Genomic DNA, 19,482 nt, shown 5'->3' on the forward strand with positions numbered 1-19,482 from the left:
AAATGACAAAAAACATCTTTGAGCGAGCGTGCGTGTGGATGCAGCCTGGGAGTTCATTAACATTAAGGCCATGGTGTTTGATTGCAAAGAGTCTTTATTTATCCTTGTGTTCAAGTACGGTCCTCTCTCAGCACGGTCATCTAAGAAGCATGGACACACAACAACACACAACTCACACCAGAGCCTGAGCGTCCTCAGGTGGGATTTGTCTTTTGTCTCAATTGAGGGGTGGGGGTTGGGGGTGGGGGGGAATCAGCAGTTTCGACGTTTAGGTCAAAGTGAACCTGTTGTACACCACATAATCTTTTTTTTTTCTTGCATTTAGTGACAATGACATCTGCACATAAAAATTATATATATATTTATATTTATATTCATAGATTTATACATTTGTCATTCTATATCAACATTTCATTCTAGTGATTTTTACCTTGGTTTTTCATGGTTGTAAAACTGGACAAACTGTCGGTAGGAATGCCTTGTTCGGACACTGATTTGTACAGGAACGCACATACACACAACGGAGGCATACACACACTACTACACACATGCATGCATAGATACGCTCGCTCAAGTTTACGTGTACACACATGGGCCACACATTCAGTCACACACACACACATACACACACGTGTCCACGCGCCCACACATGCTCAGCAAACACAGAGAGGCAGGTCTGTACATCTATGGGAGAGAGATGTTACCCATGATCCCCAGCAATAAGTTATGTTGTCACCTGATCAAAACACAAGAAAATAAAAGTTACAAACAGCAGAGGGAGTCATCCGGTTGTTGTCTGTAACCTTCGACTGAATGTCCCTTTAAATTCCCACAGGACGGGTGCACAGGAGGTGTCAAAGTTTGGCACAATGTCACGTCTCTCTCAGTCTTTCTCTACTGTACACAGACATGTACAATATTTATGGTGGCTCTTGTTGGACGGATCAGTTCTTATGTTTTTTTTACCGATGATGAGAAACCGCAGAAAAACAACACGGTCCAATAAATTTGCTCCCCAAAAAAAGGAAAAGACAACCCTTTCCAAAGTGCTCTGGACACACGTATATTCTTGAGGCAGTGAAAAAGAACTCGTGTTGAAGGGGAGCTTGGGAGCGGCGCTGCTGTGCCACTCTGGTGCTCTGGCAGCCTAGAACTGCTTTTGACGTTTTGAGCATGTCCACAACAATCAAAATGAACTTGGTGGAGAGAGAAACACGAGCATTGCAGGGCTTCCTCTCGGGCTCGGAAAGGGCAAAAAGCAAAGGTATCCACTGGCGATCCATCCTGACAACTTCTGTGTTTTCTACTTTTGGATTTGACTCTATTTTTGTTGCTTTTTGTTGTTTCAGCCATGGAAAAAAAATCATATTTTCACAAGTGGCCCCATCAAAAACGTGTAATATACACACTATATCACCTTTGAATTTAAGTCAGGAAATAAAAAGGCTTTTTTTTTTTTTTAAGTGAAAATTTAGAAAAAGTACAAATAAAAAAAAACATGTAAAAGAATGATGAGATAAAAGAAGTCTCTTGAGGATGACATTCCTTGAAAACAAATTCAGAAGTCTCTGTAGGCAGCAAGGCCATCGGAACAAAACGACGGGGGATAAAAGCAGTGCTACGTTTTGTCACTCGGGTGAAATGGTAAACATCCATGACTTGTCTTATGTCTGATGTGCTTTCATCTTCCTCTGTGCTTTTATTCTTCCAGACCTCCTCGAGAACCCTGATGCCATCTTTGCCTCTCCTCTCTGCCTCCCTCTATCTTTATCAAAATGGTCTTCTCATTTCTATAGTCATCTGCTTCCCATTATTTCTCCATCCCATCGCTGTCCTCCTCTCCAGGCCTCGTGTACTCTCTGTGCCTGGTCGTTATCTCTCTGTTTTCCACGGCCCACTTGTCTCTCACACTTCATATCTACTCCCACTTGCTCCTTATCCACTTGACGTTACAATGGAGCTGAGTTTGAAGAAATAAAGTGGTCTTAAAAAGAAAAGGAAAATGTTGGCATGCACATGCACAGACTCTCATTGTCACTCCACCTGACTTCCAAATCAGTCTTTAACCCTATTTTAAAGGAGCACTAATTTCCTGCCATTGGCTACAAGATACCTTTTCAATACGCTGTCACCTTCGGTTCATCTGCTGTTGATCGCTTGTAAAAAATAATCCCTTTCACACGAGCATACACAGACTCTCTCTTGCCCCCCTCCCCTATCTGATCTGGCTAGACCCAGGAGTCAGGCGAGGCTGGGTAGTGGCTGGTCTCATAGTTCAGTTCGCTGTACGGCCGAGAGGCTGAGTAGAAGTCCACGTAGTTACCGGTGGATTTGAGGCCCAGATGCATGCGCAGGTCTTCCCGCGGGTCCCGGGGCGGCCCGGTTGAGCTCGGAGGCTGCTGGGGTTGGGCCTGAGGCTGAGCCTGCACCTGCACTTGTATCTGCGGCTGTGGCTGGGACGGAGGAGGCGGCGGCCCCTGGTCCTCGTAGTAGGCCTCGTCGAAGCTGCGGCTCTGGCTGTGAGGTGGAGGCTGCGGAGGCTGCGGGAAGGAAGGAGGGGCGGGGTAGGGGTCGTAGTCTTTTAGCACAGCTGCTGACGGGCTGTCCTGCTGGGGCTGGGGGGGCACAACGCAGGGCTGGGCTGGAGTCTGGTGAGGGGCCGGTGGTGATAGTAGAGTGCGTGGGGAAGGAGAAAGGCGGTGAGGTGAGGGTGAGGTGCAGCAGGCAAGAACAGAGAGTGGTAGAAATGAGTGTGCAGGGAGCAAAGTGAAAGAGGGAAGGGGAAAAAGGTGAGAGATGGAGAGGACAGGTGAGGAGAATGCACATGGGGGAGAACGGCATAAGAGGCAGGCAGTAAAGGTAAAACGGCTCAGATAGGCATCAAGTGGGAAGGGACTCATGCTGTGAATTCTCTATTACATGCAGGTATTGAAGGGGGCAATTTATCTTGAACACTGTTCCTTTCAGAGGCCAGTTGTTTGTTTTGTGTATGTTTGTTTTTTTTTTGCTTACAGCCGGTTGAAGTTTCAGGCTACATCCTACTACAATTGTTTGTTTGAAAGCGTTGTTTTCAGACTCAAACGTCTCTGTTCACACCAACATTTGGATTCATATGAGGATTAATCCCTGTTCATACTAAACTGTCTGAAAACTTGCATGCACAAACGTGAGCGAGTTGTACCATTGTAAAATGCTGAATATAACGGCACAACAGCAAAGACAACAGGGTCAGTGATGCTTTTAATTCATTATCCACGTTATACATTGGTAACTGAGGCTGATGCCTGTTATGTTCTTGCAGAAAGGGCTCATGTGATCGGAGCCTGACGAATCAGCGAATGCTGCATTGTGACTGAAAACACTCAGTCAGCAATTATTATCATTACGAGACACTTTTATGTGCCTCATCCATCCCGTTGCTATGTCTGCTGATATTAACCACCTTGTCATGACATCATGTTCTAATTTATGCCAACCCTGATGACACACACGACAGACACACACTGCTAAAACCTGCTATGCTGTTGTGTCTACATATAAAGGTGTAAGGCTGCATATTGGAGTGTTAACTCACCTGGTTTTGCTTGATATCATCACTGGCAGTCAGGTAAGAGTTTCGGAACAATGTAGACGTCCCACATGATACTTGAACTGGATTTACGAAAGATAAGAAAAAAAAAGAGAAACACAAACTTTTATCTGAACGAAAGATTAAAGATCTAGTTTCACCACTACTGTTGATAATAATTCAAAGAACAACTAAAATGTGGAAAACTCCACAGTTGGTTTGGTCAGAAATCAACTAATTAGAGTTCTGGCATTACTTTGTCAACAGTGACCTCATGAGAATATTAGGAGAAAGATAATGAAAGGATAGAAAAGAGAACATTAGATGTATACTGAACAATGGAAGAGAGGAAGAAAGACACCAAAAAAAAGTCTGTGAGTAGGAGAAGAAAAATAGTTTGAGGTTGAAAAAGAGACAGATAAGAGTCACAGGAGAAACAGGGAATGAAAATAGAAGAGAAAGAAAGATAAAGAGAGGGATAAAATGGAATAATTTAATTCTTCTTTGTCTCTCCGTCTCACACACTCACACACACACACACACCTGACATGCCGTCTTTCCGGGATGTGTGCTCTCCTTTGTTGCTATGGAAACCAGCGTTGGTTGCCGTGGAATCGTAGTCCATCTTACGTTCCTTCAGACACATCATCTCTCTGGGGGAGGCTGGTGCGCTCGCTAAACGTGCACACACACACACACACACACGTATAAGAATACACATAAGGGCACATACTTCTGGGCCGCTGGGTTTATTACTTATTATGTGTATGTGTGTGTGCATGTGCATGTGTGTGTGTCTTGGTCTTTCAAAGTGCACAGTCATTATTCATCATTTAGCTCGTCAGCATTAAGGGTCACCTTCAGTTTGTTAAAGGACTTCTGGGAATTCACACACACACACACACACACACACACACACACACACACACACACACACACACACACACACACACACACACATGCATATACATCAGATTTTAGACAAATTATTATGAAATTTTCTCAATTCAGGCAAAGCATACATTTTTACTTTCTGTGTTGAAAGCTGAGGAACATCCAGGCCTGAAAGTAGTAAACTAGACATTAGCAGCTAGAAAAATGATTCTGTAATGCTGTAGTTTCAATGCCATGTTAATGGAATCTGTTTCTAAAAGATTGAAGCTGTTAACCAGACTGATGTTTTGTCAGAATGGACAAATTACTGCTTGGAAATACAGTAATAGTTCTGCGCCTGTGCTCTACGTAGTGCCATCCTAGTTATTATCTACTATTATTTAACATTAGTAATTATATATTGCCATTTGAATTGCAAATGTATTTTACCTCTTCGAACCCCCTTTTTTTCTCTTCCTGTCACTGTCTCAAGCTTTTAGATCAAATGTTTTTTTCCGAACTGGAGGGATCACTGCACATGTGAGCTCTCATACATAAACATGCATACACACATGCTGTGCATTCAATCTCCCTCTCTCTCTTTTCCACACACACCCAGCATGTCACAATGTTATCCCCTCATGGCAAACTAAAAATGCTTACTCAGTGGCTCTTATCTTGACACAGTGAATTGCCAGAATCCTGCCTACCTGTGTAATCAGCCCCTTCAGTTTGCTTAGCTAAACATTCCTGCAACTATGCACTGTATATTGTTTAACATTATATATAACTTTTACACTCAGAAATGAAGGATATTCGTCTTTGGACCCATTCAACCTGACTTTGAGAACTGTGGACGTTTGTGGAACTGTAGCCGCAGGAGAGAAACACATGCATCAATACTGAATTTGTGTCTATTTGTCCGAACACATGCACACATATGGAGAACACTGCTCTCAATTGCAGAATCATAAATCTTTCTCACGTTTCTGTTCGATTTCTCCTACACCCCGATATAATAGCAGCTCCCATAAGACAAGCCCATAGAAGAAAGCATGTCTAGAAAGCTCACTTTATGTATATGAATATTAAAGAACCATATTTTTAATGCTCAACATCAGAAAGCAAAGAAGAATTGTAACCTCTTACCCCCACCCCCAGCTTTCTCTGCATTGTAGCAGGACACACACACAAACATTCGTTACAAAGGCTTATACACTCGTTTCCGGACTGTTTGGTCACAGTGAATGAAATTGCAAAACGTTTAGTGCAACAAAAGAAACAGGAAGAGAGATTGTTTTTGACACCTCTGATATTTAATTATTCTCATTTGACACCTTTCGTGGCGCAATTCCATTTAGGTGGATGCTCAAAGCTGTCACACACACACACGGACTGCCCCAGAGACGGAGTCATCACCAGTGGTTACGGTTACCGTGGGGACCTGCCTTGAAACCGCTGGGTATGAGAGCTTGGGAGACTTGTTTTATCAGCGCAAAACACAGCAGGACCCTGCGGGGGTAATGATGGATGCAAAGGTCTCGCTCTCCTTCTGCATCTCCATGTGTCTCTCTGCCATCCAAGCAGCCTGCAACCCCCCCTTCGTCTCTCTCTATCTGTTCTATCACTCTTTTCTCACACTAACTCTTTCACTCCCCCTCTTTTACTGTGCCTGCACACCATCATTACTCCTCCTGCTTTGATCCGTCTCTAAGGGGCTGGATTGCAGTCTGGAGCGTATGCAGAGAGGAGATATGGATGCATGAGGGTTTGTGTATATTTGAGTGAGTGTGTGAATGTGTGTGTGCACATTGAGGCAGTCTGCAAAGAGTGAGAGATCAGAGGGAGAGGTGAGAAGAAAGTAGGATTACTGCAAAGAGGAGGAGGAGGAGGAGAAGTATGAAACGGGTGAACGTGGGCTAGATGAGTGGAAAGGCAATGGGGGGGGAGGCATGGGAGTCATTTCCAGCCATTTTACCCCAAACTGCACATTTCTCTGTGCACTCCTTTTATAAAATGAATAATTCCAGTTCCTGATTACGATTGACTGTGCTTTGTTCAAAGCAACTGTAAAATACTTGATACATAAACTAAAACACACCTTTGAGTCAATGCATTAGTATTACTGCAGCAGTAATTTATTTATTCAGTGAACGTACAATGAGAGAAACAAGACGAGCCTGTTAGGATTTATGTTGGGGCAGTCAGGGAACCTGCTGCATCCTGTTGTTTTGTTGGACAAATATTTTGTCGCCCACAAGTATCTACAAAGTTTCACGCCCAGTGGCCTGCGGTGAACCCTGGGAAGGATCTCCTGCTGTTTCCTCACATCAGCTCATTAAAACCTTTTCCAGAGTTATTACTAAGGGACTGGCAGGAGAAACTCCGGAGAAAGCCCTGAGCCTCTTGCATTTGGACGTTTGCGTTCTCACATGCAGCTGCTCCAGATGACGTCCAGAGATTATCTAGAGTTCAGTGCATGTCGGAAAGCAGCTCCCAAGATGCTGGAGCAATATCACAGCGTAATTAAAATACGCACCTACTCAGAGTCAAACGTAAACCGGCATAAAGGAGTGAAGACAACACCCCTTTAACAGTTGCACAATTACTGGCAACGTGATCATTTTAATCTTTAAGCGTTCTCTGTGTCTCTGTGTTGCGTTGGTTATCATTGCGTTGCTGGAGGACTTCATTGCTTTGTGGAAGAATAATTATTTGTTATCAATACATCTGTACATTTATGCAACTTCACCATGAATATGCAGTAACCATTTTATAAAAGCAGAAAACCCCTTCAGGCCATGTTTTGCAGTGAATTTAGAACAGCTCGGGGGGTTTTCAGCACGTCATGCCTAAAAACGCCCCTTAGCGAAGAGTGCACCATAGCTGTTCTAAACTCACTGTTAACCATGGCCTCTCTCAGCTTAATGCTTTAATTTTCAATGTCACTGGCCAAAGTCAAATCCTCATCCTTTACTTGCTCGTCTCGGCATTAACCATCCCTCAATCCCTAATTCTTCTTGCCTCCTTGCTTTTTCTCTTTATCTCCCTCTCTGTTTATCTCATCCCTCCCTCTTTTACTGTCTCCGTGTACACACACACACACAAATACATTTTGTCCTCCCTCTCTCTCTCTCTGTCTCTCTCCTTGAAGACCTCTCTAAGCTGGGAGGAAGGAAAAGTACTTTTCTGCCTCATCAGCTTGCTAAGCCTGGTGTGGAGAAATCACAGCTCAAGGCATCTCCTACCACTGATGCTAACAGCTAATGCTAATGCACCCTTTACGAAGCATGAAGGCCGGCGGGCTCGAGCTACAGGCTAATGATAATCACACTTTAGTTGCATGAGAGGCTGCAGATGGCGAACGCTGATGTTAATAGCTTCGGAGCCTCAATGAAAAGTCTGATCGATTGGCAAAAGTTGAAGCTACTAGGCCAATGCCCTAATTATTGTTCCTGCAAATTCGTGATGCTATTGAGTCTGTCTGTCTAGAGGGACATGCACCTATGGCCTATTGCTGACCTAAAGTCATCCTCAAACAAGCAGGACTTTTGTCATTAATAATCTGCCAAACCAATTTTTGAATGGAATGCTACAATTTGAGAGCTTGTTATCCATCCATTCATTAGATAAAGAGAATATTCTCTGGGCTGTAGCCAATTCCAAATGACATAGGGTGAGAGGTCCACAGCAGGGACGACATTCAGAGGCAATCATGCTTGAATTTTCATCTAAGGACAATTGAGTCTTCAGTTAACCTCAGCTGCATGTCTTTGGAGCTTAGGAGGACGCTTGAGAAAACACGTGTGGGGAGAACATGTAAACTTAGGGGTGTTGGTAAGTCCAGATTTTTATTTGGATCCCCACGAAAGTTGCTCATATTCATCGATACCAACATGTCATACATAATTCAATTGCTCTGGACATTTTCCATAAAAATGTCACAGTGACCAGTGTGCGTGTTGATGACGTTTCTAACCTGCAAGATTTCAGGATTGAAAAGAGGTGCCGTCTTGACTCAGAGAGACAACGAGATTCGAGAGGTTTTGGCAATAAGATGCAAAAATTGTCACAGGGACGGTGAGAGAATTGGTTGGAATTTCTACATCATGTCCCACGTCCTGCATCTCTCTACCCTGGCACCACCCCTCACCCGAATCATTGTTGTGCACGTGTCTGACCCTGGAAAGCTCCTGCTGCGTTTTTCATATGTGAAAGACAAACTCTGGAAAACACTTTCAGCTCCTGTTTGAAAATGGCTGACTGTATATGTTTTTGTTACCTTATATCTACATCGGGAGCAGTTCCTTGTCCACAGAGGTCTGACATGTTGCACTATCATGTTTATACAGTACCCCAGAAAGGACAAACCAAACACTGGATCTGTAGAAGGCCTTTACTGTTTTTTGCTTTCATGTTCACCCAGAGGTTTGGAAGGGAAGCATGATGTGAGGGGGTGTTTTTTTTTTTTTTTTTTTGTCAATATGCAATGTCACTGCTAAATATTCCTGCAAACTGGAGCTTTATATTCTAGCAGTTTGTAAAGAGAGGTAATAGAAGGAAAACACACACATACAACAACACATGACATGAAAAGTGTCATGTGTTCCTCACCAGAGCGGTTATTTGGGGACGTCCTGACGGGGGAGACGGATGGAGTTCGAGAGGAGGAGTAGGGCCTCTGTCTGTCTCGCTCTATCGTTGAGGCAGAGCCTACGAAGTGATACTGGGAGTATCCATCCTGCAAAACAAACACACAAAACTCATCATCCACCAAGGTTCACCTTTGAAACTTTCAGCTGAAAAGAATTGAAAGAGGAGTAAATATTTTAAAAGAATCTCCAGTACAACAGCAGCCGTTTCATGCACCGACAGGTGGTTTTTCACTGATTCAATATTGATAAATCACAGAACAGCAACTGTTGAGGTTTGGAGATAAAACCCTCCATGTTCCTCATGTCGCTGTATTTACTCCTTCAAAAGTGAAGGAGCCAAAGTTAATATTGAGCCAGTTTTTTTTTTATTGTTTATTTAGGCTGCAGATAGTTGTTTTATTATAACTTTCAGGCAAAGGGGTATAGGAGTGTGGTTTCTCTTATAAACATTTTGGTGGGTTAGAAACCTAGGGCTCTAATATTTACTGTTGACCATCACATTTTGCTTCAGTTTAATAGAGGCCACAACACAGTCCAGAGCCTGCTTGGTGAAAATTTTTGCAACGGATGAAAGCAATATTTGGAATCCGGGGGATGTGAAACACACAAGGGTCACAGTGTATGTGAAATGTTCTACTGGGAAAACAATAGTCTTTGTAGCTGACAGCAAAGACAAATGGAGATCTGGATAATTGATTCAATAAGAGAGATGAGATTATAGTTGTGTGTAAACCTCTTTGGTGGCTTCTTTGGTCAATTGACTGTAATTATACAGCACTTCTCTTTTCTTATCGACCACTCAATAGAAGCCACAGTCACCCATTCACACACACATTCATACAGTGCTGAAATATACTGTGCTTTTATTTCCATCACGCATTCACACACTGCACGTGGATCAAAGAATGACCCTCTGCTAAATGGACAACCCACTTTGCCTCATGCCTTCTGCCTCATGACTGACTCACTGAAAAATGAAACATTTGTCAGAGAAACTACATTTCAGAGTTGGTTTCCTTGAGTTTACAAGCATGTGGGAAGTTAAAAATGTCTCGTGGACACTGAAGGACACTGACAAATACTCAGTGCCCACACAGACACATACAGCACTCCGCACACGCCATGAAGCACTGCGCTTGCATTGAGTCTCAGCTTAGTGAATATCCCACTGTCCTTGCAGAAAAAGCTAATTAATACAACTAACAAACACACAAGCATAATTACTGTCAAGCCGGTGACTTTGTATCTGTATTAGTTTAGCAGTGATTTGAGCAAAGCCCTTTTCATAGAAATGCATCGTGAGAGTAAACAACAACCACAGAGCTGGAACCAAAATTCAATTTAGCATTACGATAATTGGCAACCTCTGAAAGCAAAGTGCATGAGATGATAGAAGATAATGGAGACATGTCCTATCATAGCTTTACCGTCTGGGGTCCACAGCTAAGCCGTGGGAAACCGGTCGGACTGCGGTGAGTGTGAGCACATGGGAGAAATTGTGAATTGCTTCAGCAGAATTAGACTGCAGAGGAGGAGGGGGAGAGACTGAGGAATGGAGGGGATGAGAGAGAAAGAGAGGAGGGTGAAACAGATGCAAGCTCAGGAAGACAGAAAAGGAATGAGAGCAGCAAAGAGGAGAAAGAGAGTGTGATGACAGGAAAGTAACAATAGCTAGAAGGAGGAGAGAGGCAACAAAGGGGGAGACAGATGGAGAGGTGGAGGGAGAGAGGTTGGCTGAACTGGGCACAGTCCCGTGTCCTCCCCTGACTCCTGTATCCTGGCACGACACAGAGGTCTAATAGAAAGCTGGATTGTCTGACTCACAGCCGTTCAAGGTAGATGCCTTCTAGTCTCCGCCATCCCACCCTCTCTCTTTTCCACTTAATCTATTTATCCCGGACACACGCACACAGACACACACACACACACACACACATAAATGAGCATTGTCACTGATCACTGAATCGTTGATGCATTCTGTGTGATATATCCTGTCCTAAAGCCCCTTGAATAATGTGACTTAGAGAGAACAGCATATAGAATACATCTAAATCTATTAAAAAGCCAGTCACAGCCATAGATTTCACACTTATTGTCTCTTTACATAAAGTATCTTAATGCCTCAACAAAGAATTTCCCTTTTTTCCTTCCTTACGCACGATATGACAGTATCATGACCTGAACATCAGTGTGGTCCAGCTCTTCATACATCTTATGATTTTGATTGCTCGAATTTCAGCCTGACAAACTTGGTATCCTTAGAAACTTTTGGAAATCCAGCATTTGTTAGTTTTTTTCTGCTCACCCAGACAATCAGTCAGGTTAAATGGGTTAAATAAATGGCACATCAACACAAGATCAGACACAGGTTCGAGGCCTGAAGTCTTTGGAGTAGTTTGCACCAAATCCTCAGGGCCTGTGTATAAAGATGGACTATGCATCTCAAGCTCCTCCCATCTTGCAGCAAAGACGTTATTTGGAGCCAGAGTCTGCACAGTAGCGATTAGGGGATGGAGCCGAGGACGGAGTGGTAACGAGGTGCTGCAGAAACATGCACACAGCTGTCAATTACAACATTCCACCCCATTTCTGTAGCGTCAAATAGTAATTCAAACCAGGTTCTGTAAAAAAAACATCTGGACTGTGATCAGGACTACCTAAAATGACTCAAACTATATTTGACGTGTACTTTGGCTTTTTAGTGTCCACGTCCCATCCACTCACAAAAGAGGAAGCAGGGTTTACAACCTCAACTGCATCCACCTATGTCGTCCAGATTAATATAAAGTATTTAGAACTTTAACCTAATGATAAGTTCCCGCTGGTTCGTCTGTTACTTCCTTCCTTCTCTTTACACCCACCTCCTCTTTCTCTGTCACACTCAAACTCTAACACAACCCCAAGAAACAGGTTGCTAGGGAACTATTTTGCCTGTTGCTCTCACCATCACTGGATGGTTAGTTGAAGGTCAAGGGACTCTGAGGTGACAAGCATTTACCGCCACAACAAATGAGGTGTATGTGTTTTTGTGTGTGTGTGTGTTTTAGGGCACGGATGCCAGACAGCAATTATGGGAAAAATTGTAAAAGGTTGCTCATGCTGAGAGGTGGGTGGCCCGCGGAGCATGGCACGACGCAACTAAACATTGTCAATCCTTTTCTCTCTCTCTGATTTCACACTCTAGTCACACATGATGTATCTATGCTTACAGGGATAATTCGCCTCTCACTCCGGTGTTCTTTATCTTCACCGCCTGTGGTTCTGGTTATTTAGGAACTGACCTTTATTCTGCGACATTTATTGCAAATGGTGCAGAGAACTGTAAGAGCGAGCTGCAGCTAATACCTCTCTGTCTCATTAAAATACTGTTGTTCGCCCTTTGCACTGAGACAGGCCATCTCAGTGCACCTCCATCTCTCCCTGTCTGAAAACAGGTGAGCTTCAGAGGGAATCCGGGCGAAACATCAAGGAAGCCTCACACGCCTGATATCGGTTTGATGTCGACTGAACTTTTTCAAACGCTCATCTCCATCTCGCTGTCTCTTCCTGTTTACGCTGAATGAGAATGGATGATGGATGAATTTTTACAGGTTTCTCCGAGAGGAGCATCTCATTTATTGCTGCCATAAATGTCAAATGTAATAATGTAAATGTAAACACCAAAAATTGGAAATTACACGCAACTATCGTATCATTGCAATCTGATTTGTGGCCTAAATCTTCCAGGCACTTTTTGTTCAAATGTATTCATTACATTTGCAATGATCCTCTGAAGGACAAGGTTGTGCAATAAATGACTTCACACACACGCTCATACCACACAAACACACCCACATCCTGAATTACACATCCCTGGACCATATTGTAAATCTGTCACACGAGTGACAAACACAGCGTCTCTCTGACACTGAACCCCATCTGTCATACGTGTGTGTATCTGCTTTTTGAGATTTGTGGAGTTTGTGATTTATATGGGTGACATGAGTATGACATGTGTGCATATATATCTGTGTGTGTGTGTTAGAGAGAGTGTGTGATTAAGTGCCCAAGCTTGGTGATTTATCAACAAATTAGGCACAGTAAGCAGACAGCAATTATGCGCTGAGCAGGGACAGGACAAAGTGTAATATTGTGAATGTACAGTACAAAATTTGCTGCTTGGCTTGAGCGCAGAATGTGCAGGGGAGTTTCTGTGAGTGAGACAGAGAATTTGGTTCATGAAGAATAGCTTTATTTCTCATGTTTATTCATGTTAAGTTCTCCTGTCGACCTGTTCGCTACATTTGCTCTTTACTTCAAAGATTACCTGAGACGTCCCACCATGGGATTGTGAGCTGAGTGAAACTGCAAAAACTCCCTCTGATCATTTTGATAATCTGATTATCTTTATTACACCATATTGCACTGACACAGATGTTCACGGGAGCCTCAAAATAGCCAACATGCAGCAACAAGAAACAAGAACACCAGTCAAGTAAATCATTCAAACTTACAGTATATAAAAGCCACACATGTGAACAGTAATAAAACCAATTCGGTTTCATATACATTCATAAAATCCTCACTTCAGATAAACCAGGTAGGATGAACACAAAGCTAACATCATAGACAGTTTTTAAAAAGCTCTACACACAACATTTATGAATAATTGTGTCAGGAGGACTCACTAATGACAAGAAATAATTCTGAAGCAGCTCCGGAGCATTAACACAGGCCGAGCAAACAGGCAAGTTTAGACAATTGTGTGGGATTTATCCTCAAGTTAGTGCGAGTGTTGGTGGAAACAGATTTTTGGCTTTCGATTATTAATGACCGCTGCAAGTCTGCTCTTTCAAATCACCTCAGATGCCTTGCCGGTTTATTCATGGGCCCACAACTTTTGTGTGCTGGGGCATCAAAAAGGTGCCGGGCAGCAAAGATCGTTTGCAGCTCTCTTTCTCATTCTCCCTCTCTCTCTCAGCGTGGACCGCTCCCATGGCACCGCTGTAGGAAGTGATTAACTCTTCTTGACAAACGCACGCATTTTCAAAAACACATGCAAAAACACACACACACACACTAATGCTCATAACGTCAATGCAATGAAAGTGTGTTTCAAAAAGCTCTCGTTACTTCGAGACTTCAAAGCAAACAACTCTTTGCCACAGCTCAAACTGACTCATTATTGACCCAACACTCTTCCCTACTTTTCCACACGTACAGACACACACACATACAGACACACCCGAGCATGCTTATTCTGTAACTCTGAGAATTCGGGAATTAATCTCACTCTCTTCCCTCACTTCTCCTCTCTGTTTCTCCCCTTTTTGCAGCCGTCTCTTTCTTTCCCCTTTTTGCCTTTTGCTCTAAAACGTTTTGCAGAGACACCCGACTTCACTCGCGACTAAATTGTATGCTAATCCATGTTTGGATTGGAGGCTAACAGGATTTTTGCTGCACCTAACACCCATGACCTAATACGTCACGCAGGGATACTGAGAGTAAAGTCACTCACTTCAAGCTCTGGAATTGGGCGATAAAGTCAAAGTATGGATCCTCTAAAGCAACAATTTGCACTTATGAAATTAGGTTGCAACCAGGTTGTCTGCATGCAGTTAAGGAAGTAAACAGCAATGCATTCTGTCTATCAGCCTATAAAACCTATTTTTAGAGTGAGTGTATATAGCATAAAGCAGGGGCTTAAAGGGATAGTTCACCAAAAAAAGAAAATTCCCTCATTATCTACTCACCACCATGCCGATGGGGTCGGTGAGGTTTTTGACTCCACAAAACATTGTAGGGGTTTCAGGGGTAAACAAAGTCATTCACAACATATAAGGGGACATTTAGGGGCTTGGGGACATCACATGAGCAGTATGTTGTGTTTTTTATCTTGTTTTGTAACGTCTGAAGAAGAGGTCACAGTGTACTCCAATTGTATTGGATTAGGCTCCAACACTGTTTACCCCTGAGACTCCAGACTCCAGTTTGTGGACTCAAACACTTCACCCACCCCTCCATTAGCATCGTGGTGAGTCAATAATGAGAGAATTTTCTCTTTTCAGTGAACTATCCCTTTAACTGCTTTGAACGTGCTGCATAAATGAAATTTGGCCTGGATAATTAAAAATGCATTATGAGATGTTGATCACTGAAACACTGAGATGAAGCAGAGGTGGATGAATTGGCACAAAACTGATGTTTCTAGAGAAACTGCAGATGGTATCTTGTTTCAATAGGAATGATGGAGGAGGTTTGTTGCTGCTGTTGATGTTGAACAAGTTGTTTTTCTTTTTTGTCTTATTTGATTAATGTTTACATTGTATTGGATCCAATGAGACATTTCACTCTTGTTTCAAAATGTGCAGCCATCAATCTTAAGACCGTTGTTCTCTTCCCTTTATCTGCAGTCGTCTGAAGCTCAACATTCCTCTCATGCAACCACATTTATACTCAATAGATATGTAATTTATTTGGGGATCTGCACCAAATCACACACACTCATTAATATCAGTCCCCTAAACATTTACATCAAAGTCCATGCATTCCTCTCAAAGGACTCACATGAATATATTGAGAAACGCCCTGTCTCACAAAGTTAAAAGAAAGTGGAAAATTTGAATGGGTTTCCCTTGGAACATGCCGACCCCTCCGCTAATTTTCACAGAAATCAGTTGATTAAGATTTACATTATACTGCTAACAAACAAACAAACAAACAAACTAGAAGGGCACTTGGAGAGCGCATACGACCGCCATGGACCAATTTATCCCTGTATTGCATTAGATACATAAACTTTCTGCGCAGAAATCGTCTGCATGCTGTTTACATTATACACAGGTAATGCATCCATTCTCTGATATAGTTGAAAGTAATATTTGTTTCCATGTTAACTGAATCACGCCCTTAAAAATATTAATTTTCATTTACAAAATCTGAATAATTATCCAGATCCACACCAAATCTCTCCTGTTATCAGATATTTTCACTCCATGTAGACCTGAACCAAAATATAATGGATTCTTTTCTTATTCATATCTCGTCCTTCCATCAAGTTTTATGGTAAACTGTACAGTTGTTTTGTGTAATCCTGCTTACTATCAGACAAACAAACAAACAGACAAGAACATAACATCCTTGGTGGAGTTGATAATTGGCTGAAAAAGAAAAAAACTAGTCTGTCATGTAAAGCCAATGTCCCTCATGTCTGATTATTGGTGTGCAATCCAGTCAAGTGTAACGCTATCCAGTGGCAATGATTAGAGAAGTGTGAAGCAGATGAGGCTTCAAGGGGCCGCATGGGGATTCTGTCCTGAGCAATACTTGGAGATGAGAGGGTGACGAATGAAGAGAGTGGCACAGTTGTCAGGATGTGGCGAGGACACACTGATGCCTCGGGGTGGCTCTGTCCTCGAGTGACTGCTTCAAACGGTCTCAAACGACAAAATCAACATGCGAGTAAGTCATCGGGTGAGACGCCAAGTTGAGTGCTTCTTGTTTCCCTTCACAAAACAGTTGGGGAAACATTTAATAGTTTGGGTGAACGATTTTGTTTCGCTACGTCAAAGAACGACAGCTCAATCTTGTTTTTCAGGATGTTTTTTTGGACGGTGGACAGCATCTTTGAAAAGTGAAGTGTTGCTACTTGAAATCCTGCGGTTTATCATCAGAGATAAATAACACAGGATGTGGATTGTTGTGCAGTGCTCAAATAGTCTCTTTTGATATTCTGCTACATCTCTTTAAAGATTTTACATTTGAGTCTCAATATGTGACAGTACTGAATAATATTAATATGTTTTCCCCCTAAACAGCTCCGTTTTTAAAAGAAAATTGTCCACATGACCTTTGTTTTACAAAATATCTCCATGTGCTCGTTACACAAACGTCATTCTTGTTTTTTTCAAAGCCAAGGACACATTCCTGAAGTGTCTTACTGAGTATTTCTAAATAACTCAGTGACTCATTCATTACGCCTGTGAAAGTTTCTGTGGCCATAAATGCCTGATAACCTTGGTGGCAGATATTCACTCAACAACATTCATTACTGACAAGTGAAAGGAGCAGAACATCTTTCATTACTTTTAATCAGGTTGCAAGTGTGCGAAGGTGTTTGTGATTTGAAAAAGAAATAAAAGAGGAGCTGGAAAGTGTGTGTCTGGTGTGTGTCTGTGTGTTTGTGTTGAGTGTTGAGAGAGAGAGAAAGAGATAAATGTGTGTTTCTGATTAAGAGTAGCACACAAACCAATCATTTCTATTGACCTTATGATTTCCTCACATTTTGCTTTTTGCCATCATCTGTGAGTGAGCCACTGTTGTAATGAGCTTCAGTATCCTGAAAAACCCATTCAGTCTACAAAAGAGCAACCATTAGCACTCGTGTTAACTTCCTTGACTCTCTATCTTTGTGTGTGTGTCTTTCTGTAGTTGTATAAACTAATTTGTGAACGGCAGTGAGGACATTCGGGCCGGGCTTCACACACACGCAAATGGCTCAGGAATGCATCATGTCAAGAGTGTGAGTGTTTGTGTTTATAGCCTTTTTTTTATCTTTGGAAAAAAACAACAACCTTTCTCTGTAAACACTGTTGCTCACTTGAGAAGGTGCCCGGCAGACGTCCATTATTCTTTTGTTTGGAGGTAGTTATGACTCACCTCGAGGCAAAGGGACACACACACACACACACACACACACACACACACACAGTAATGCTATAAACCACACAGACTACAATGGCCAATCCCGAAACCAGGGCTCAACGCCATCCTTTTGTCTCAGGAACTAAAACATAAGTTTGAGTTCCTCCCAACCTCTGAGATAAAAATGGATTTTATAAATATATTATCCAGTTATTTATTTTAAAGAATCTTTTAGGATAGGAAATGAAAAACTGAACCAAAGTCCTTATAGGAATTAATTAGTGACTCACAACTGTGGAAACAAACAGTGGGGAATACCCACAAATACAGACACCTTCACACTTTAGTGTTAATAAACGGAATAAACAGTGAATAACACAAGATATCTGCTCAGCTCTGCAGTTGCACAGCAGGGCTTCACAACAGGGTATTGGATAATTTCACATGGCGTGCTCCAAAGAATAAATAAATATGAAAATGTAGGGCAATGGTACAGTTCACAGTCAAGCGTAACAGTGACTGCCCACTTCTAGAAAGGCTCTGCCTCCAGTAATAAATGTCCCATTAATTTTCCCAATTGATATTTCAGAATATATACGTATAAGAAGAGACCAACAAGATCAATTGTGAGCAACATTTGATTGGAGCAAAATCATATTGGAAAACACAAGAAAAGGCAAAGGTACAAGATTGCACATTTTATGAAGGAACTATGCATCCCATCTTTTAAAGGTGGAGAGGAGCTCCCTTTTCCCAAATACTTTGGGCTTTTTAACTTTGCAGAACTTTTACATTCACAAAAAAAACCCACAGAACACACTAGAGGAGATTAAAAGTAAAGACCTCTGGTTGGGACAAAACTGCAGATTGTTTTTTGTTGTAGAAAAACGCTTTTTCCAAAGAGGAGCAAATGATTCTTTGCAGACTCTTGCAGGGATTTTTTCAGCTTGTATTTTTCATTCTTTCTTCAGAAATACTGCAGGATTATTTGAAACCTAAATGGTGCATGTACTCCATCCTACCTTCTTGTAGAGGGAGCGTAGGTCTCTGTACTGCCACATACTGCTGAGGACCTGAGAGGCTGCCTTCACCACCTTCGCTGAGTGTCTGCAGAGACAGAGAAGGATTGAAAATGATTTCTCCTGGAACCACATCCATTTGGATAATATGGACAATGTTGTTATTCTCTCCATCTTCTTAGCTGCACTGGGTGTGCGGAGGGCAGTGGCACTTGAGGTGGCTTCAAAAGTAAGAGGGCCATTGCTCTTTTCAGCAGAGAATGATTTCCCTTGCACAAAACTGAGAGTTTCTAGATGAGTCTAAAATGACCCTTTTTGCAATGCTAATGGTCCCATCAGTGCCACTTAGTTGAAAAATGACTCTACTAGGAGTCATTTCATAAGCCCTGCCCTTCTCGTGGCTACAGAGGGAAGCAACATGGATGCTCGTTTTTGCATTTGTCTGCAAAAGTTCACAAAAACCCTCCTGAAAGCAGATTTCACAAATTCTCAGATTGTATTCCTGCCCAGTGAAAGCACAGAAAGTGTTTGGAAGATTGCAATCAATAAAAACCACAATGCATTGGAATGTATCATCGTTACACATGAATTAATCTCTCAACAGACTCTGCATCAGAATATGCAGAATGTGGAGGCGAGGAACTAGATTTTGGGGAAGGAAGTCTTCTGGTTTCCATTTGACCACATTGACCTTATTGCATCAGCTATGAGCTTTTTGATTTATCTGTATTCATAATAGCTGTTA

General features: G+C 42.3%; 1 protein-coding gene across 2 annotated transcripts in view; it reads right to left on the minus strand.

The window, feature by feature from the left end:
- Positions 1-414: 414 nt before the first annotated feature.
- The window catches only part of ctnnd2a (catenin (cadherin-associated protein), delta 2a), a 282,204-nt gene continuing 263,136 nt past the window's right edge, over positions 415-19,482 (minus strand). For both annotated transcript variants that reach the window (XM_069512837.1, XM_020087845.2), the window contains 5 exons: positions 18,741-18,825; positions 9,056-9,182; positions 4,112-4,243; positions 3,575-3,651; positions 415-2,648 (listed from right to left, as the gene is read on the minus strand). In XM_069512837.1, coding sequence (XP_069368938.1) covers positions 2,229-2,648; positions 3,575-3,651; positions 4,112-4,243; positions 9,056-9,182; positions 18,741-18,825 — 841 coding nt within the window. In that variant the 3' untranslated portion in view covers positions 415-2,228. The remainder of the gene's footprint in view (positions 2,649-3,574; positions 3,652-4,111; positions 4,244-9,055; positions 9,183-18,740; positions 18,826-19,482) is intronic.

This window comes from Paralichthys olivaceus, chromosome 17, assembly GCF_024713975.1.
Source record: "Paralichthys olivaceus isolate ysfri-2021 chromosome 17, ASM2471397v2, whole genome shotgun sequence".
Taxonomy (NCBI): domain Eukaryota; kingdom Metazoa; phylum Chordata; class Actinopteri; order Pleuronectiformes; family Paralichthyidae; genus Paralichthys; species Paralichthys olivaceus.